General features: G+C 39.1%; 1 protein-coding gene and 1 long non-coding RNA gene across 2 annotated transcripts in view; one reads left to right on the forward strand and one right to left on the reverse strand.

The window, feature by feature from the left end:
- The window catches only part of ppp2r3b (protein phosphatase 2, regulatory subunit B'', beta), an 18,431-nt gene extending 9,515 nt beyond the window's left edge, over positions 1-8,916 (reverse strand). The window contains 2 exon segments of the mRNA XM_085135380.1: positions 7,893-8,286; positions 8,704-8,916. Coding sequence (XP_084991506.1) covers positions 7,893-8,246 — 354 coding nt within the window. The 5' untranslated portion in view covers positions 8,247-8,286; positions 8,704-8,916.
- Positions 8,917-8,942: 26 nt separating this feature from the next.
- Positions 8,943-21,436, forward strand: LOC146500375 (uncharacterized). Its single transcript, XR_014869797.1, has 3 exons — positions 8,943-9,111; positions 9,577-9,706; positions 19,296-21,436. It is a non-coding gene; the product is annotated as an uncharacterized LOC146500375 (long non-coding RNA).
- The last annotated feature ends 596 nt before the right edge of the window (positions 21,437-22,032 follow it).

Here is a 22,032-nt window from a genome sequence, read left to right on the forward strand (position 1 = left end):
ATAAAAACCTGCCCCTATGTTGGAGCTTGCATACGTCTGTGTCTGTTATTATTACTATGATCCCAGGCAAAAAACATCATTTTTTATTGTCAGACCTTGGTTGCTTGTGCTGTATAATTATTATTTTGTTCATTTATGCTTTGTTTAACCATGAAAACATGTGTTTCCTGACAATGGAAAATAACATATTCTCTATTCTAACAATGGCGACATAATATTATGTCCAAGAATGTCACAGTGAATCCAACTGACCACACCAACAGAGCATAGCTGACATATTAGGAAGATATCAAACTCACTGATAAAAATGACCACAGTGTCACTCACACGGTGCTATGAGCCTTACACATAAAAAGACACAACACGCTCAGTGCCAAATGTGTTGTTATGCTGCACTTATCACTATGCAGACTTTAAAAGACATACAAATTACCTTGTAAAATCATCACTAGGAACTTGAATGACTGTGTAAACATTAGACTACTTTTTATTGTTGCTATTTTATTGCCATTTTATTATTGTTGTAATTTTAATGTTTGTTTGAAACAGGTTTCTCTTGTAAATAAGACAGTGAGTCTCAATGGGACTACCTGTATAAATAAAGGTTACATTAAAAAAACAAAACACCCAGTTAGTAAATACAGCCTGAGCAGACTATACTTTGCTCTCAATCGTCATTCTCAAAGACTATTCAAATGAGTCAACAATGCTCTAACCGAATCATTTTGTGAGGCCTCTAATAACTACATAAACACACCCACGCTTTGCTCAGTTAAGACACCAAAAATAACATCTTGCTGTTTCTTTTGGTCAAACATGTATTCTACCATAAGTTTATTAGACTAAGTCTCCATGTAACATCATGACTGTAACAAGAAAACATTCAACAATAGCTTAGAAAGGCCTTAAATTACAGATCTAAACATAACAGGATGGTAAATCTTTCCTTGCCAGCTTCTACTTGTATGACTGTTAGTACTGTCTGAAAATGTTTTGTTGTACTCTAATAAATGATGAATGCTGCTGATCCTCCGCTCTTGTCCTCTGTGTTGGTGTGAGCCATGGCTATAAAAGGACATAAACATCTCCCGTTGCCCTGCCCCGCACTGTCCCCCCTTTCTCTCACTTCATGCTAACCGCTAGCAAAGCTCTTGAGCACAACTGCTAAGCCACATGACATTTTACATATTCCCCATGATGTGGTCTGAAAGAGGACAGAGAGGCAGCTGTGCATAACATACCACAAAAGATGAAACACCATCCAGTACGCTCAAATTTCCTACATCTCCGTACAAATGAAGAATACCTTCATTAACTCTAAACTCATAAACAAAAAGAAGAACTGATTGCACAACAACATTTCACATGACACAGCTGTGCGTAAAAGCAAAGTTTACAATATGCCCAGAAAAAGACTTAAATACTACTTTGCCTTTATTTGCCTAATCCATTATTGTACTTTAATTAGTAATTGTGCTACAGTGACATCTGAATACCAAGAAAGTAAGCCCATAAATACCAGTCAACATTAATAGACCTGTCCCCTCACTGACAGGCCAGCAAAGCCTGTTTGACACAGCGTACACTCACACAAACACCTGCCTGTCCTTGCTGGAAGGCTCTCAGCCTCTTCTTAAACCGAGAGGGCAGAACAAAGTCACATCCACGTGCCAGCAGAGCCAGCTCCTTCCTCAGGTCAGGGTCCTGACGCAGGGATAGCTCCTTCATCCTCATCCTCGCTCCACACAGGACGAGGAACACATAAACATAAACAACACTCAATCCAGCGTTATCCCCTTGACCATGTAGTCACCACTGTAAGTTAAAAGGCAGTCGTAGCAGTAAAGCTTCTCTGTGCGTATGTCCCTGTGGTTGTCCTCCGTTTGAGTGAGAGCCACTTAATGCATGAGAGCAGCTGCTACTGTGACTCTCTCTCCCATTCCAGATCTGGTCTCACAATTTCAGCTCAGCCTGCTGCTCTGTCCCAGCCTCTACCCAACATGCACACGCACACACACAGACGCAGCAGTGTCAGGGAGCCCTTGCCTCAAAGCTGCTGGGGAGATAAGGAAGAACTGGGTGCATGTGTGTGGGAGTCACCTAGTGTATGTGTGGGATGGGAGGGGGTTCAATGGATCTGCCCTTTCTAGTTTGCATTCCTGAGTCCTCATTGAAGGTTATGTAAAGAGACAGATCTGTTGTTGCAGCTAGCAGTCGCCAGAGTTCAACTGCAGGATGGATCTACATATGACAATGTCACACTGTTCAAGTTAACTGGTTTTCCTTCTGAAGGCTTCCACAAAACAAAAAACTTGGGAAACTGACCCCCTTATTCTTTAAAAGGCATCAGGGTGCTAATGAGAAAATTCAGAATAAACCCCTGAAGTGATGGAATATAATGAAAGCTGCATATTACTTCTACTGTCACTAAATCTGCCTCCAAGCATAGTTCACAAAAAGAGATTGAGCCAGAACAAGCTACTGATGCATGGGTATGTAAAGTAAATAAGAAGGGTATTTATTTAATACTATTTAATGACAGAAAACAAGGGTCCACTCATCAGATCATATCTAGACAGCCATACATTTTCCCATACGTTCTGCATGCCGTCTTCTGGTAGTTTTTGTTTTGCCTTCCCTTCGCAAGCTTAGGCTGCCAGCCATTCCACATCTTATTATAGTTGATGGGCAACAGAGCGAGGCAACGGGACATGCCAAATTCAAAGACTGATGACCGAACCAGTCTGGGCCTATTAAAAGCACCACCAAGCACTGTTTGGGCAATCCAAGAAACTAGATCTGGAAAAACACAAGTGTATCTTTTGTCCTCAAACAAACATCTACTTCCGATTGCTGTTATCCTGAAATGACGGCAATTACGTCAATTCTTCATAAACGCACTGATCTAACAGCTGTAGAGTTGCGTTGACTGCAGAGATTGTAGACAGGCCAAAGCCCAACGCCTAAACACCTTCTCATGCAAGTAGCTAATCAAACAGAAATGTCATAGAAATGTCTGCATCAGAAGACTATGTAAATAAACCTGTATCTGTAAATGTCATTGTCCATAGAAACTAAAAGCACACCCACTGTATTTTTAGATGACAGGACTCCACAGTTTTCCACTGGTTTCTGCTCAGTCCCAGTCTCTGGTGTCTTCCCTACAGGATGCTGCTGCTGCTTGATAAGCTGTTTGTATACATTCATTTCACATCAGCTGCCTTTTGCTGATGCTCATCAATACAAATGAAACGTAGAAAGGAAAGTACAACCAAAAGAAACAAAACAAAAACAAACCCTTGACCAGATTCAAGCTTGAACTCTCATCTACTGTTCAGTCTATTTTTGCATAAGCAAACAAAATGTGAAGTCTGTTCCATAAACAGAGCCATCAGGACACAGCAGGGATAACAATGTGTTGTTCTACACATGCAAAAATAACCCCATGGGTGTGAGAAGTGATGGCGCACAGGTTCTGTATAAAGTTTGTGCTTTTTAATTAACTAGATAAGACGAGCTCCAGCAGGCGCTATAACAAACTAAATCATCTTAGGGCCACTCCAGGAAAGTTGTCTGAACAGCACTTTGAGAGGCAACTATCTTACAGACAAGCTGCTAAACATCCCCAGGCTGATGGGTCACTTAGTAAACAGAAAAGCAGGAAAACTCAAGCTGACCCCATAATGTCTCCAATCTCTAACCTGTGAAATCTGATTTGTACACCACAATATGTTAAGTCATGTTGACTTAACTGAATTACAGATGAGATTATGAAACACGCTGTTCACTGTTAGAGACCTCTGGCAGATCTACACGTTAGCATTTCAAGCACTCAGATGGCAAGATGAAGCTGGATTTTAGATGGGCTTCAGCAGACTCATACTCTACAACTATGATATTCAAGAGACCAAACCCACCAATCCTATCTGACAGTGACATGATTTCTACATCCAATCAGTGGCGACTTAAACCATCACAACCCTTTGGTAGAGCCACAGCTTGTTCACAGAATGAGAACAAAGCCAGTGCTGCAGTGAAATCCAGAAAGCTCTAACTCAAATCCCCACAACTGGGATTTGAGTTAGACCATCTATGATGGGGATTTGGGATACATGTGAATATTTGTCAGACAATCAACTGAGTAACTGATAACACAGTGGTCACAGACAGAACACGATGTGAGTAACAAATGTCATAGCAGTCTAACCTAGATATTTGAATGAAAATCAATGTAACCAATATGAACAAGAAGTAGAGCAAAGGGTTTGTAACAGCAAAGGAAGAAGCTGTAGCTAAGACACAGGCACACCGGTACTTGTATAACAGCACTGCAGTCTGTTTGTTTAAAGATTAGACTGTAAAGGAAGTTTGTAAAGGAGTTTTTTCTTCTATTGGCACCATAAGATATTTAAGCAGGATGACAAAATTTGGATGTACTGTACTTTTTTGACATTAATGGCATAACTAGGTAATAGGAATTAATATGTCAAACAATTACACTTTTTATCAAGATATTCAAATCTCATGAAAGTAGGAGATGCCACCACTGAAGAAATATGCTTTCAATGCATCCTGTAGTTTTACAGAAAGCTCACAGTACTAGTTAAAAACAACATTTGCTATTGTACAACGTTGACGCACAAATAACTGAGACTCCAAAATAATAGCACTTGCGGGAAACACTTTAACACCTGGTGCTCTCTGACAGGTCAGACAACTGATAACGTGACCCCAGACCCCCTGCTTCAAATAGCTTCTATGTTGCTGAGTGCAACCAAGCATGTTATAAAAAGATGTCTTAAGAAATGCACAATATACCAAATGCAGATGTGGAGAACAGAAAAAAAAAGTGAAACCCTCAAATGCAATGTGCTCTCACTTCCCTATATTTCAATAACTCACTGTTTGACCAATTGGACTCCTAACACTGAAGTGATTTTACGTGTTGAGCTACACAGCAGCTCTGAAAGCCAAGCATTCACGGGAGAGCTGATAGTTACTGTACATAGTGTAAATAAAAGACCTGCGACTACATATCCTGACAATGAGCAGCATCTAATGGAAGCAGTTTCAAAGGAAATTACGCAGAAGATGAATGTGCTGCCACACCTCATCTCACTGGCAGAGTTCTGGGTATCCAATGCCAGCACAAGGGAACCAAGGCTATCTATATCAGTGTCTGATGTCAAAGTCAGACCAGCTGTTCCAGGCTGCATCAGTGTGACATAAATCGAATTTTTTAGTAATCCTTTGAAGAATGCATCTGTATGCAGGAATTCATTTTGTTGTCTTAAAATAGAAGTATTGCATTTATTCACCCTCACAATCCCTCTAATATTGAGTGACACAATGTGGCCACATGCCATGACACATCACAGCAGAATATACAAACTGCCCAGCAGTTGCCTTATAACTGATTGATCAGCAGAGAGAGGGCATTAGCGGGCAAATTTCACAGTGGTGTGTGAGAGTGTGTGTGTGTGTGTGTATGCAAATATCCAAAAGTTTAGATTCAACCCTCCAACTGTTCAAATGATTAAGGCTCAAGATAAAGAACAGAAACAAAGAAAGCTCCTGATAGACAGTTAAAGATAATCGATTACTCTAGTTTCAAAGAGTGACTCTACAATCCACACTTCCTCTTGTGGTCAGGCTATTAAATAATCAACTATAGCTATTAAGAATGAGTTTTTACCTCAACCCCAAAATTTATAATAGATAAAACTGATGGATGTTTAATTAGTTAATTTCATTTTATTGTCCTCTATTGAAATATGCTGTTTATCTGTGCCTATAAGGCTGTGTACTAAGTTGTAAGACCATAGTTAAGCATAGTTATTTATTTTATAACATACTACCACTAGTGCTACAACTGGTACTGCTAGTTATGTTTCTAATATATGAACATGTAAGTTGAAACAAACATTAGATCTCATTGTCCTGCTCTGTTATTTCACATGTCTACTTGAAGATCTCCTCATGCACCTCTTTAGCATGTCACTAACATGTAGGAGGTGGGGTCCTGAGGAGCGTATGCCTCCAGCTGTCTCAGGCTGTCTCACTGTCATCACATGCACTAATGTCCACAATCTATCACTACTCTAGGCTTTCACGTTGCACTTCTCATCCTAACAGATTATGAGTCCTTGAGCAGATATACGGGCAGCTAAATATTTTGTGTAGATTTTTTTTTAGGCCATAATCTAAACAATCCAAAGTAGAACACCTTGGACCCAGCAGGGTAAGAAGTACAGCAAACAGACTGCAAGAAGTAACCAGAGCGCCAGGGACAGGCTAGTTTCAGACACTCCCACTTCTCATACCACACTAATTCGTGGGTGAGGCCTGAACATTTGGAAAGTATTTGACTAATAATCACTACATATGCCTACAGACAAGAAGGCTCCACTGTGACTGGTTAGAGTGGACAGCCTCTAAATGTCTTTGATGCTGTAGGTCACTCAGCATCCTCTTGTGGCCAGTGAGAGCAAACAGATCCCAGAACATACAAGTAAGGGAAACTTGACAATTAAATCAGTTTAATACAGAATTTAAAAAAGAATTACAAAAAAACATTGCAAAGACAGATGTTAAGCAAATATAAGTGAAATCCACACTATGTCCATTTAGATGTACCATTAAACTGGACATGTATGCTTTGTATGACAAAGCTTAACTTATGACTAAAACAGAATTGTTTTTAGATTGCAAAAAAGTAACTAGGAGGAGGATAACATTAATGTTTACGAATTTTCACGTGAGATATTTTGATGCTAAAGTAAATTATCAGTGGCAGAAGCCAATGTTTATCTAGAGTGTTGCACTGGTTAAAAGTTGTTTTAGATCTTGTTTAATAAAGTGTGATGAAGAGGGAAGTTTCTTTTTTCTCCCTTGTTCCCATGTTGCAAAAAGGAAAACTAAACAATAACAACAACAAAAAAGGCCCCCAAAACTCTACCACCTTTGGCTAAATTGGCATTTTTAACACTGACCCAGAATTTCAAGCTCAGACATGTCCTTTTTGCAAGTATATTAAATTTGTACGTCATTCATTTAACTCACACTAGCATAGCAGTTCTTATGGTCATTACTGACTGGAAAATCACCAGTTTATGATTTCAGCTAGTTTCATTAATTAGAGTTTAATGAGCCGGTTAAACATTATTTGATTCTAAAATGGTCAGAAATAACAAGAAAACCCATTGTTTTCTATCAAATAAGGTGACACATAGTGACCTCATTTCCTGTTCCACATCATACTCGCTTTGAGGCTGCCTCACCAAAAGGCCCATTATGTGCCAGGAAAACCCTGGTTTAAATGTGCAAATATGGATTTAATTTCAGGTTACTGTATGGATTGCACAATACTAAAGAGATATGCAGATAAACTGCCAGTTAAACATACAAATAAGTGCATTACAACTATAAAGATAAACTTACCAGACTGATAAGCTGTTGTGTAAAAAAATGCCAAGCCAGGATTGCTTTATAGCTGGCTTACCAGAAAGCAAAGAGAGGTTCCCCTTTCGACTTCTAAGTACATGTTTACTATCGATATGCAAAGAGTTTAAAAAATTCAAATCATTGTGCAACACACCCTCAAGTACCTCAAGGTGGTTTCAGGAAGAAAAAGAACAAGGTGGCACACCTTGTTTTTCATACTAGTAAATCAAAAACTCTCTGCAGTGTAATACCTTTAGGATAAAAGAACAAAACAAAAACGGACTAACAGCTGGCACAATGCAGAACTCCTTGTTTAGTGGATTTAGTTTGTGGATTTTTTCCTGTGGCACCTTAAGACCTTTTGGCTAAATTTTTCAACAATTAGTTAAATGCTTACTAAAAAACATGGAAAATATTTTTTGGAGTTATTGTTCGAAATAACAGTTTACCTTCTTTGTGCTGAGAGATCTCCGTAGTACTCTTCCACTTGGTCCAGTCATTCTGGTGTTACTGCTGCTTCGGGAAGGCAGGGTACTGGTAGATGGGGTGCTGAAAGGTGTACTTAAGGGAGCAGGCTTCTTCTCTGCCAGGTTCTTCTGTGATGCCACATTGTTGTTTTCATTGAAGCTTAACGACCTTTTATCTTGAGCGTCCCCAACACTTAATTCAATAGGCTGTCCACTTTTGATTAGATCAAGATAATCTTTGAGTATTGACTGAGTTGTAGGATCACTCAACCAGTTGAGAAATAGCTCGTCTACTTTCATTTTAAGAACCGGCTGGAGAACTTGTGGTGACGGCATTTTGGGCAATGTCGTCTAAAGCTTCCTCTGATGACCGTACCTGCGAAGAAATAAAAGCATCTTTAAACTCACACCACCAATATCTGCCTCCCACACAACGTCCATAGATGACACGAAACTGTCAGAGCAGCGGCGCTGAGTAGGTCACTGAGCAAAAAAAACATGACACGAGCAGTAGCCCTTGCTTTGAGTACAAACCAACACTCACTCATGTTATTGAATTTTAGCGCGAAGCGTCAATGCTTTAGCCCATAGGCGAAAGTGGGAAACCCATATTACTTCAATAATGTTTCGAGCCAATTTTAATCCACCACACGTCAAAAACGGCTGCATAAAGTAAACATTTCAAAAGCTTCCGTCAATTAAACCTATCCTACTATGGAAGAACGGGGACTACAACAGGTTTAGCTACTATAGCTTTAGCAGCTAGCGCCAACTAGCCAATAAATGCACCCACCTTGGCGTGAATGGACAGCAAAGCAAAACACGTTAATATGACTCTACATTTCCTTCATAAGCGATGATACTCAGCGTACGTTCGGCTAACAGTCAAAAATAAAAGCACCATCGTAAATCCGGTGACATTCATTTCTCTGGGAGAAAACACAGCACACAGGAACAACTTTTCAGGCTCTCGTTCCCCTGGTAACCACACAGCGTTATCGCGAGATCGTCCACTCTGTGGCAGCGGTTTCTCCCGCGGAATCAGTAAGCGCTTGAGCTGACGCACACCTGTTAAAATTTAAAAGTGTGGACGTATTTGTCATATAATGGTTCTATTTCCCCCGCTACATAAGCCTATTCTAACACTGTAGTATTCTCAGTTATAAGTAACAACAAAAGTCTTACTGCCAAGTCTGTCTCAGTAAGTATTAGAAGTGTTTTCAAAGAAACTAGGCCGTAGCCCGTCGACTTGGACTTAATAACGTCCAATGATTTCATCTCCTAAGTTTAATAAGTTCATTTTTATGACTGTTAAGTATTATAGTGGTAAAAAATATATAAGCATGTAATATAATACATAGTAAGTTTACAATATATTGTGGATTAGTATAAATTGTATGAGGTTGCTATTATTGCCTTGTGCATCTTGAGACACTAATTTAATACAGGCGTTCATTCAGTCTTTTTCTCATTTAACCTGTACATCTACATTCCCTTTGTATGGTCGGTTTGCATGATGTCCGGCGAGAGCTGTTCATCAGTGCACTACTCATTTCCATGAAACTAGTCCTGTGTGTCCAGTTTAGCATCGTACAAACCTGATTCTGACTCTGTGCATGAATAACAATGATGCATGTGTGTCCAATTTGACTCTGTCTTCTCAAAGCAGCTGGACTGAGCACCTGCTGTATATGGAGCTGGACATACTTATTGATTACTGTGCGGAGGAGTGGCCCCAGACATCATGGCTCCCTCATTGCATCCCCCAGCACAGAAAACAAGCAACACAGGAAAAGGTCAGTTTAGATTATTGATACCATATATGACACCTGCAATAAAAGAAAACACAGTGGAGTATTTTTTTTTTTTTCATCAGAAAGGCATTCTTTATAACAGACCTAAGACCCAGGCATCAACCACTGATTTAATGGTTTGGTTTTTTTGTACTTGAGTCTTGTCTACATTAGTAAAACTGATTTCATGATCACAGGGTCGGTACTAATGGCACACCAATTTCACGTGGAATTCTTCTCATTTACACAAGCACTGCAGCCAAAACTAACATGTTGGTTATTGTTTGTTTCTGTGAATACAATGTTGCTGGGTAATTATGTTTATTATGCAGCCAACAGAACAAATTTTGTCTGGACTAATCTTTCTCTTTTGGCATTGACTGATTATGCCTGTAAACATTTTTTTTTGGCATTTGCGCTGTGTGTAATTATTTGTTTCTAATGACTTTAATTTACTTCACTGGAGCTTTATGAGTTCTGACATGACGGATGTATTTTTGAAGGTGATTTTGAATTTTTAAAAAGTTACTTTTTGATGGAACCCATACCGCAGTGGTATGCTGACAGGCTTTACTGATGTTTCTCTTTCTTTTCGGCATGAAAGACATTGGGGATACCTATCACTCCAAACCTCTATCTCGTTAATAAGAACATTCAAAGTGCCTATAGCTTTGTTTTTAAGAGCGCATTAACGGAGGTTCCGCAGTTGTGAAAAATATCGACTGAATTCCTCTGATTGCTTCCCTTGATAACATGAGTAAATCCAATCTGAAACATCCAAAGTTGTCTGAGGCGCGGCACGTAATGAGAAACCTCTTTGTTCTGTAGAGCAGCGAACCTTACATGTGTTTTAGAGCCCAATCAATATCCGAAATGAGAAGAGAAAAAGTGAAGGTCTTGAAACTTTAGACTTTGCAACTTTTCAAAGTGTAATTATAGTGTACAAATAGGATTTTACCCAAAGCAGTGTGCATGTTGTTTTTTCACGCCTTGAAGGACATTTCAAAGGTTTGGCCGAGTCTGAAACCACAGGGGGACAGCTGGTTAGCGTAGGAAAGTGTTAGTGAGGGGTTTATGTGTGCAGCTCGCCCTTACTGCTGTCAGCTATGCTATATGGGCGCTCTGTGAAGTAGACGATAAGCAATCTGCTCTAATAAGGGGAGTGAATAAAGTTAAAAGTGTTGTGTTGTAGTTATGTGCTGTAGAGAAATAGTTGGACCATACCGTACTCACATGCTAGAAAAGACAATGGGCCATGGTTATTTTAAGGTTTAAGGTTGTTTGACATTGGTAAGTTTAGCTACTACTCTTTTCTCTTCATTTAAAAGATCCAGATTGCAATGTGAGATTTTTTTGTGGCTGAAGTTTCACATAAATTACTTACATAGAAGGAGAGCAGTCTTTAATAAGTAACGTATGGGTAACTTTTGTTGTGTAAAAGTGTAAAAATGGCTTTAAAACATACCGTAGACGGACAACAGTGTCTACAGTGCTTTTACTTACACTCAAAGAAAATCTGATAGTTCTCTCAAGCTGGTTGTTCTTGAACATCTTACAGGATCTGATACCAATCCAAACATCTTCACCTTTGACTCTGGCTTTCATTCAGTAGGGACGTTTACAACGCAAAGTCAAGACAGTGACAAATTTGTGAGCAACGTTGCCACCTTTGTCTCAATTGCTTCTAAGTGATCTTAACCTCTGTTGCACATTTGTTTTAAACCAGCTCATTTGGTACATTTTTGTACAAGGCAGAGATAAGAACAAGGCCCAATCAGACAAACAAATGACTTCTCCATCTGCTTGAAATTTGACAAAATGACCCAAATAGTTTAAACATATTTCCCAGAAGATATGTGGAATAGCAATTTAATATTTTCTTTTCTGTTTTATGACTTTGAATATATAACAACTAAATAAGTACATGATAACAGCGAGTTGAAAAGATTTTGATCGTGAAATGGAAATAATATGCAGTTACTGTTAAGTTACGGTGATATTATTCCCCAATCGTTTTGCAAACACAACAGAAACTAGTAGTGCTTTCTTAAAAATTGTATTTCATTATGTAGTTAAACTATTTGTTCAGCTGTAATTTATGTGTATGTTGTTTTAACTTTTAAAATAACTCACCGTGGCACTGTTCTCCTCCTCAGTGACACACGAGCAGACTTTGCTTCAACATACATTGTCAAATGTGTGCTGCAGAAAACAGCAAACTGTATAAGAAATTATTTTAAGCTTGGAGTAACAGGAGTAAAAGTAAGCAGTAGATGCGTAAAAAGTAATGCTGATACAGACGCTGCTTCTTTTCAGTATCTCAACATTTAGAGCAACATATATGGTTTTATCTTCCCTGGGCATCTCCTTCTTTTATCTGCGCTCCGGAGAAAAAACACAAGTGTACTTGCTTTAGTTAAAAAATATACAATCCTACTGAACCAAGAGCCAGTGTTAGCGCTGGAAAAACACATTTCAACCTCTCTGCCTGTCGATGGGACTTTTAACATTGTAGAAGAGTAGATTTACATTTTTTAATGTTAGAGGTCTTATTAAAAGTCCAAATAATTGTATATATAAATTACATGGTGGACTATAATGAATGTAAATCAATTAGTGTAGGAGTAGTATTGACGTGATTAATCATTAGATTTAAATCAAAACTATTTTTACGAGCAGATTGATGAAACACAGTGCCTGTTGTTGCAACTGTTTAAATGCAGGAACTACTCAGGAACCCACTTAGCTGGAAATATTTTAAGCACAAAGTTTCTATTCTGAAGTGCATTAATATAATCAGAAAGTTGCTCCCATCCTCACTAGCATTTATTAGATTATTTTTAAGAATCTTTATTTATTTTTTTGCTGTTGTTGTTGCACAGCAAGTGATGAAACTCTGGCTGACAGGGGGATTTAAACTCTCAGATTCCTGTGGCATGTAATACAAAACAAGGTACACGAGTTACCACAACAGTCCTGAAATGTCATTTTTATTTGCCTCTGCCCATTGTGCACTGTGTTTGTTTTATTTCCAGACACTGCTGAAATAATTGTTAGCATGAAGCAGAAATTTTACAAGGATGTTTCTATAGTCTAGTGATATTTTTTGAGCAGAAATCGCTTTGATCTTGGTCTTAAACAATCCTCTGTTTGATATGGCTTTCAAATGAACTGTGGTATGAACCTCACGTTCCGCCTCCCAAAATGGCATCGGGTAGTGATGAGCCTTCTCGTAGCGCTTTCATGGCTACACTGTAAACACGCAACGCTGTTTTTATTCCTTAAGAAAATCACAGACACGGAATCAAACTGTCTTCAGTCAACATTTAGATTCCTAATATGCTGTGCGAAATGGAGCCGCGGAGGAGGAGACTTCTTTCATTAGACACTTCACTGAGCCTCTGAAGTTCACTCCTTCCATCTGAGATGACTTTAAAAGAGAAACAATGCATCTGCCTATTGGGGCCTTTGGAGATTTTCTTTCTCATCACATATTAATGAAAGAGGTGCATGTATGGAGTTGCAAAGCTTAAGCAGGAAAACCTGGTTTTGAGCATACCAAAGAGAGTCGACAGATATATAGATATATTTAATGGAGTCGTATATAGTGTGTCTAATCAACTTGGTATGCTATATGTTGTTTCTCAGGTAAAATGATTTGCAAATTTTCTTCAGTCTAGTTCTGCAGATGCTATACAAGGATATAAAATGTTTAACAGTTGCCTGTAGAGGGTGCACTTCACTTGGGATGTGTTAGGGCTGTACTCCTCTCACTTGCTTTCTAAGCAGACACAGATACATACACAAACAATTCACTCAAGTGTAATGATCTTATATGAGGCGCACAGACAGCATGAATCAGAGGTGAGTTCATGCCAGTTATTCTGCTGAATGCACCGTACATCAGTTTCTCACATTGGCCTCCATTTCTCCTTTAATGAGACAGGCCCATCAAGACGGAGCGGGAGCTTTTTGATATCCTCAGAGGGGCATGGTGAGCAGACACATTAATGCTCATAATTCATAGCAAATCAAGGAAGATTTTGTTGGAACAGAGGATCACACCAATTACCAGTTGTTTATTGTTTGCTATTGTTGTGTTTACTGCAGTCTAATCATATTTGGAGGTCGGCCACAGCACTACATCAGCTCCAAGTGGAAAAGCTCTTTTGAAGCCTTTCATTTCGTTGTGCCATATTAGCTGCACTGAGCAGCCCTAGACAACATGCTGCCTTTGCTTTCAAGATAAAAAGAAGCAAGCATTACATCACTTTCTAAATAACTTTACAAATTAAGAAAATTGCAAGTAAATTGGTCACCTAGAAAAAAAAAAGAAAAGAAAACACCAGCCCATTAAGAAAAATGTGTTTCATCTATTAATTTGCTTCAAGATAGTAATCGTTTCAATAATGGCTTGAACATGGGAACGAGAGTTCGTGTTCGATTCTGGGCTGATGTTGTTTGGCCAGACAGAGCTCCGTCTTTTCCCTTCTTGCCCCTCCTATGGAACAAGCAAATTCGTGGCATAAAAGCAAGAAAATCATGGAAATCAGCAAGGCCTTCATTATACCAAGGTCATTACATCTGGCTTTTATCCTCCTCTGTACTTATAGGAGGTAAGAGAATCCTATTCTCCATCACCCAAGGCCTCACCTTTGAACACACACATGCACACATAGGCTTACACCAGAGCCAGCATTTGCTCATGCACGGGCACACACATATACACAGGCAAACACACGTAGGTTTCTCTTTCATTTGGCCTGCTTGAATTTCATCATTCATTTTTACATCACATTAGTGTGGTGTGTTAGTGGTCGACTTGTCTGCGTGTAGAGGGCGGCTGTTACTTCAGGAAAAGACTGAATAATGCACGGGAGAAGGCAGGGAAAGGCTCAAAGGGGGTCTGTAACAGAAGAGATGATTGCCTCCTTATACTATACATATATATGGCACAGTTAGGGTGCACACAAAGTGAGGTAAATAGATCAGTGTCTTGAATCTTGCTTCACGGTAAACTAGAATGTAGGTGGGCTGTTTTTGGGCCATGCAGTAGAGTAAGAGTGCTTAGTTGACTTTTTTAAATGATAAATCACACTTAAATGTTATGTCCTGTCCCCTTACATCAAAAAAGACCAAGAAGATGGAAAATATAAGCAAGAGTTGAGCCAAGTGGGTGAAATGTGCTGCTGTTTTGTATCATTAAATCACATTAGATTATTCTTGGAAAAATGGCAAGTATTAACAGCAGATTTAGTTTCTCTAAGCAGTCAAGGTTATCATTTCAGATCTTTTCAGAGACATGCGAGTAGAACAATACATTAAGTTACTGTAATTAGGCCATTACTTTCAAAGTAACCCAAACCTACAATCTGGAGGGGAAAAAAACTCTCCACCTTTAAAGTTAATATTTTTAATGGGCATCACAAGACAGTTGAGTCTTACTCAATGCCTCCTTCAGAAAAAGCAATAACTGTGATGTTAAGGGGAAGAAAAGTGTTCTCTTAATGTGCGCCAAAGATGGTCTCTTTTGTCTGCCTCACTGGCTGTGTCTAACTTAAAACTCTCGATTGATCTGATACCACCGAGAACTGGCCTGCATATTAAACCAAAGCTGCGATACATCCCCTCTAAGACGGATGAATTCGGTGCATGTGTGTTTTAGTGGGCTCGTGGCTGCGGTCCAGGTTCGGATTATTACAAAAAAAAAAAAAAAAAGCTGAAAAAAAAAACGTATTCAGCGTTTACTGTTGTCCATTAATAGTCATACACACCATAATATCCCTCAGAAGTCCAGCTCAGCGCCTGCCAACACACATTGGCCTTCGCTTCTGATGCTGACATCATTTAATCTTTAGGAGGAGCTTGAAGTTTCTATCCCAAATCCTTGATCTGGTTCACCTTACAGGACGAGCCTCTTTGTCTCTAATCCAAAATAAACAGACTCATTATTGTATTGTCTCTCGTCCAAGGCACACGGACTTCTTTGCCTGTCTTTAGGTAAAGCAGTCTCTCTACTTTGCTGCCCATCCACATTGAAAATAATTAAAAGAACAAAATGAACACAAATGTTGTGCATGGGAACTGACAAAAAGCCAGGAGATATCCCTTTTCAGAAAAGCATGCGTACTGCCAGCGCATAAACACACACAAGTCCTTTGTAGATGTATTCGGTACAACAGTATGAAAAACAATCCTCTGTTGTCTCACTGTTTTTTTGTGCCTGGGTGTTTTATAAGCATTGAAAAGGATGCACACTTCTCAGATTAGGACTGGCAGAAGTGCTCGGGAAAGCGCGCTGGGAAAAGGATGAACATTAGGCACCTGATCAGACAGGATCAATGAAAAGCAATTAGATGATAAGTCTGCAGGAGCAGGCCTGCGTGCGCATGACTGCAGGGGCCAAGACCTTTACAACAGCCAGAAGAGTGAGCGAATAAACATATCTCCTTCAACCTTTATGCAAGAAGTGAATAAGGCTGAAGGAGTCTGTGACGATCTGTTTAGTGTAGTACAGTATTTATGTGCGTTTGTCTGCTTCTGTCTCCTTGTGCGGCTTATGTGTTTTGCCTAACATCTATTGTCATAATGATGTGTGATTATTAAGGGAGCAGGGATTTCACAGCAGGGGAAAAAAAAGGGGCTGAGCCGACAACAGGTTGGGCCTCCCTTTGTGTCTTTGTTTGAAAGCTCAGCAAATCCATATTCATGCTCCCAGTATGCACACAATAACAATATGCAACACATTTGTTTATAATCTTTGTTTATTTGGGTTGCATACATTAACAAATTCCCATTTCGTGCTGCTGTAATTCAAAGAGGAGGTAAAAGGTAACGGTAAGGAAAGGTTTCTCGCGAAAGAGGTGGACACAGTCTCCAAGAGCTGATGCATTGTTATTTCAGTTCTATCCATGGGAGAGGTTAAGCTCTTGCAGTAGGCTTGCTATTAGGCTAAACCAGGGTGCGCTGTGTTCTGTGTGGGTTGAAAAGACGAGTTCTGACCATTAGCATAGCTCCCGTTCCTGGTTGCAGAGTACAAAAGCGCATAAGAGTTTTTCTTCCAATTTGTGGGTGTAATGATGACACACACAACAAATAACTCTGCGCTTAATCCAGTCTTTGTTAGTTCATTGAAATATTTTTCCCTTTGTCTGCTCTAACTAAAATATCCATCATTTGTGGCCCTTAAAACTAAATGGAGGTGTAAACATAGCGTACAGGATGCAGTAAAGTGCCTTTCCTCCTTACTTGATTCCTGCATGTGCTCATTTCCAACACTAGATGGCTGTCTGTGCTGTGTAATGCCTCTGTGTCAGCACCAGTGCAGCCTCTTCCTGCTGCTTTTTATTGGCCTTAGAAATGCAAGGCTGAGCAAAAGATTTTTGTTAATAATGCTTTGAGACACTCGGGTTATGAAAACACAGGGCTGCACAGACACAGCACCCAACTTAATGTTTTGATGTTTGAATTTGCCAGCCCTTCGGTTTTTTTTATGATGTCACGAGCAATGGATTAAATACACTGTCATCAGAAAAGTCAGTTGCAGATTCGCACACACGGAGGTGAAAGTGCATTTGAGTGCATTTAAAAATAAACTCTATGCGATGTCAATTCTAATATATATTCCACATATTTCGATCTTTTTAATGTGGTTTAGGAAAGACTTCAACTAAGCTGACAGATTTCAAAACAAGTCAGAGGTAATGCTAATGTCAAAAAACCCACCAAACACATAATTTATCATTCCAGTTATCGTATAATTATTCTGACTGCAGTGCCATTTGTGTATGTGCTTTGTTTGCGTTGTTTAAGAGGCTATTTGTAGTTTCATTATGTGCAGTAAATGGGACCACATAGAGCACTTGGTTGTATTGACTTTGAAGATTGCCTTTCTTCCTTCTTCAGAGGCCGTCCGTCTCTTTAGCCTGAAGCTCCCAAACCGCACAGCCGGCCAGTTCATGGTGGCCTTTTATTATGATGTCAGCACTTCGCTTAAAGAGCATTCAATATCTCCAGGACGGCCGTTGGTGGAACATCAATAGAATAACACAGACGAGCAATAGATGGCTATTCCTCATAGCCGGTCAGTTCATTTGCTCATTGATTTATTGGTAGCTGACAGTGTAATGGAATTAAGTAGCAGTGATTATCACAAGCAAACAGGTTATTTGTTTGTTTGTTCTTCCTGCATCTGTTTGCAGAGTTTCAGCACTAGCTGTGCACAGGTGAAAGATTACACACGCACTTACGGACACGTAAATAGATCTACGAAAACACAAAGTTCTACTGAACTATTTGAACAAAATGAGAAAGGTCTCAAAGTGCAATGTATGTTATGTGATTTATTATTAGACAGGGTGAGGAAAGAGAAATGAAAGAGCAGGAAAAACAAAAGCATCCCCAATGGAGGGGAAAGCTATTGGACACAGCCTGATTTTCAGGCTTATTAAAAGATGGTCATCTAGAAAGCAGGCAGGTTGTAAGACAATTGAACCAAAATCACCCACATAAATCAGAGCGTGATTACCTCAGGAGCTGGAGTTATTGGGTGTTAACGTTGCTGTGCACACACTTTAACTTATTAACACTCTTAATAGTGAGGAACAGATTTTAACAGAAGTCCTGCAAAACCCGAATGAGGTGGAACAACAACAGGAAACCAAAAAAGAAGTAATGCATTCAACTGGTGTTGGTCTGTTTCATCTCGACAGTGGCACATTGATGCTGAAGTCAAAATCCTCCAAGATTTGACAAAGTTTGGCAATTATGTGTTGAAAGGTTTCTCTGTTTTTTTGGTAAAGGTGTACAATCATATCTCTCCATCTCCATCTACTACAGCATCCCTGGTTCTGTAATTCATGCAAAATGAAATGAAAACCTTCTTAGCAATATGCAGATTTCTTTATGCAAAACAGCATTACCTATGGTGCGCGGACGGCAGCTAATGCCTTTGATCAGTCTCTCTGACATTCTAACTACTGAGAAGAAAAGAACTTAAAAATTGTAAAGGCTCTTAATTGAAGTGAACATAAAAGAAGATACATGGTGTTAATTGGTATACGCTAAGAATAATCTAGACCTTGGAGACCACTGTCCCTTACCGGCCCCCCTGCCAAAGTGTCAGGATTTACATCTTTAATTCAAGATTTCCCCACATTAATTACCTCGCAGGCAGCGAAATGCGGATTACTTCATTTTAAAGTATAATAAACATCCAAATAGCCCCTCCACCCTCCTCATCCATGAATATAAATTTTGGTTAGTGTGCAAAAGCAGCACTGGGTCTCGTGTTCTTAAAGAGGTTGTGCAGCAAGCATGTGTCTCAGAAAGAATTTGAATTTAGTAAAAACATAATTGAAGTACACATTGTTGGATGAAAACCTTTAATCATAACTGTTCAGAGTTATAACAATAAAGTTAGAATGATGCATATGGAGAATTAAAGATGGAATTATACTTAGAGGTCATTGTGCAGGTGTTACACCAGATTGTTTTGGAAAATGCAGAACATATTTGGCATGGTATCATTTTGGCATAACGACTAATTTGTATGTGTTTCTGTGTGTGTGTGTGTGTGTGTGTGTCTTTTCAGTGAGGTAAAGCAATTTGAACACTGGACTCCAATATGACCTTTGATTATGAGAGGAATAAAGCAGTGCTCATATCCCAGGCCTCTCCGTTTCCTCTCAACATGATGAATGGGACACCCTGAGCTGCAGGACAGAACAACCATTTGAGAATCCAGGGTGACACACACACACACACACACACACACACACACACACAGAAATGCTGACAGACAAATGACACTCTGATGGAAAGTGAAGCACTTTTAAGCCCATAAATGCCACCACCAGCAGCACACACGGACACACACACACACACACACACACACACACACACAGTCTGTACTATTCTAGCCGCTGCACTTATCTCCCTCCCTTTAGCACATTTAACACTATACTGCCCTTGAAAATAACCAGCTAAGTTGTGGCTTTTATCTCGTGAGCAGGTTCATGTATGGATTTATTAGTGGAAAATAAACACATCTACCATGGCTTATTGAAACAGTTTCAAACGCATCCCAACGTGGTTAATATTATGCAGTTTATTAAGCAACAATAAGCAATTTATGTAAACACAGTTCAAACGTGCGCCGCTCCTGTACACCTTAAAATCCTCCTCTTTTTTTGAAGTGGTGTTATTTTGGGGATTCATTGTAATTTATTGGCTCAAAGTGCACAATATAGTGTTAAAACTGATTTGATATGGAAACCTGCAGGGACATATTAATTAAAATAGCAATCTAATTAGCATTCCACTGTGACCTAAAAGTTGAATATTATTAGAGCTGCAACCGTCGGCTGTGATGAAAAGAGCTTACATGACAGTGAAATTGAAATTCAAAGAGCTGGAGATAATGTACACACAGATCAAAAGAACAAACGGTGGGGAGAAAAATAACACACCAAGAAGTTTTACATTTCCTCACAAGGGGGAAAACCAGTGTGTTGTGCACACTCCTGCACCCACTTACACACACATGAAAACACAGTTACACTCAGTATTAGGTAGTTGAGTATAATTTAACCTAAAAATGTAGCACGTAGAAATGTCAGCGCAGTGACAAAGAACTTACACCGGTAATGTAATAGCAGGTAAGTTCACTATTTTTAAAGTTTAGGAGGAAGAGTAATTTGGGCTGACATGAATATTTTTATCTTTAGCTTATAAATTGTCTGTTGATGTTTTAATTCACATCAGTTCATATGAAGACATAATGTTAGAAGGTTGAAAAATGTATCAATAATACCAAGTAACTTTTTAGTTTTCTACTTACTCAAACACTATTTTACAAGTTTTAAAGCCTGTTTATCTGCTGGAGCAGGGAAAAAGTACTCTAATTGCAGGACCTACATTATACTTTGTGATCCGATATTAGGAATGTGTCGATATGCTGGCTGAATATAGCAAAAAAGACAATATAACACATACTGTTATCAGTGGTTGATGTTTGTCTGTTGTGATACATAATTAGTTCTAAATGTTTAAAGATAGCGTGAGGAGCTGAAATGCAATGCAATGAGGCACACACAGGGCATAACAACAAAACGTTCTTATCAGCACTCCTGACTTTCAGAATAGTTGCATAGTTTTGGAAGTATTGGAAGTATTTTAAAGTAAGTGCTTTCTATCTAACAATCATACACGTTCGCACTTGAGGTTTATTTTACTCAAGCATACTTTAGCATGCAGACTGGAGCAGCCAGAGATTCAATGAGAATTAGGTAGCTGACCTGTTCTGCCTCTTGAGCCACAGCCATCTCACCAGGATATGAGTAAAAGACCAGTTATTATAATATTTCTATGAGTAAAGTTAAGAGGAGTGCATTTAAAGCACTTGAAGTAGAAGTAGGACCGCTCATGATGTAAAATGACTTTTTTGTTATGTTATGACATTTCGTACTTTTATTACACAGTGATATTGTTTTTCTTATTATAAAAAAATAATGTAATATTTTTCCCCAGTGGAGTATAATGAGGCATGCAAAATACCTGAAAACTTAAGTATTCTAAATAAACATGCTTGCTTGCTTTACACCACTGCTGTTATCACACTGTCACAATAGTACGTCAGAAAAGGTAAAGAATGTACAGACAAACACTTTTCTATCCTGATCTGTTGAAGTAAATATTGTGTTTTCAAACCGAATAATAATACCAAGAGTTATTGATTATGTCCTTGATTACTGAAATCTTCCTATTTTTTTTTCCTAATGATTTTGTGCTCTTGTTAAATAGAGACTTCAGATAAGACAAAGCTGAAAAATGACACGCAGTAAGAATCGAACCTGAGCAGCAAACCAACTGACTATCTGGACAGCCCTGGTTTTAATATTTTATGATGATTGCTGACTTTAGGTCATAGGTTTCCAGCCTGTTTTCCCCATCTCTTGGCTCCTGTTTGAAATCCAATAAGCAGTTCTTCACAGTCATATTGAAGTATAGATTACCTACAGTACACAGCAGGAGGAAGCAAAGGAGAGGTTTACATTGCTGCGATCATTGACTCTACACTTGGTCTGACAGATTTCATCATTTTACCAAAGCGGTTAACCTGTATTAACTGCCACAGCTTTCCCCAATATACATTAAGCGTAACACAGGTCATGACAATCAAAACAGTCCTCACAGGGGTCAGTGCGCTCCACTCTACTCATTGTTACTTCGGTTTAACCTTGAGGGGTTGTATGCTTTTCCCTGCCTCCCTTTGGGGAGACTTGCATATTTCTGCATAGCCTTGTGCACCAGTTGAGGTGCCTGTTCTC

This window comes from Neolamprologus multifasciatus, chromosome 16, assembly GCF_963576455.1.
Source record: "Neolamprologus multifasciatus chromosome 16, fNeoMul1.2, whole genome shotgun sequence".
NCBI lineage: Eukaryota > Metazoa > Chordata > Actinopteri > Cichliformes > Cichlidae > Neolamprologus > Neolamprologus multifasciatus.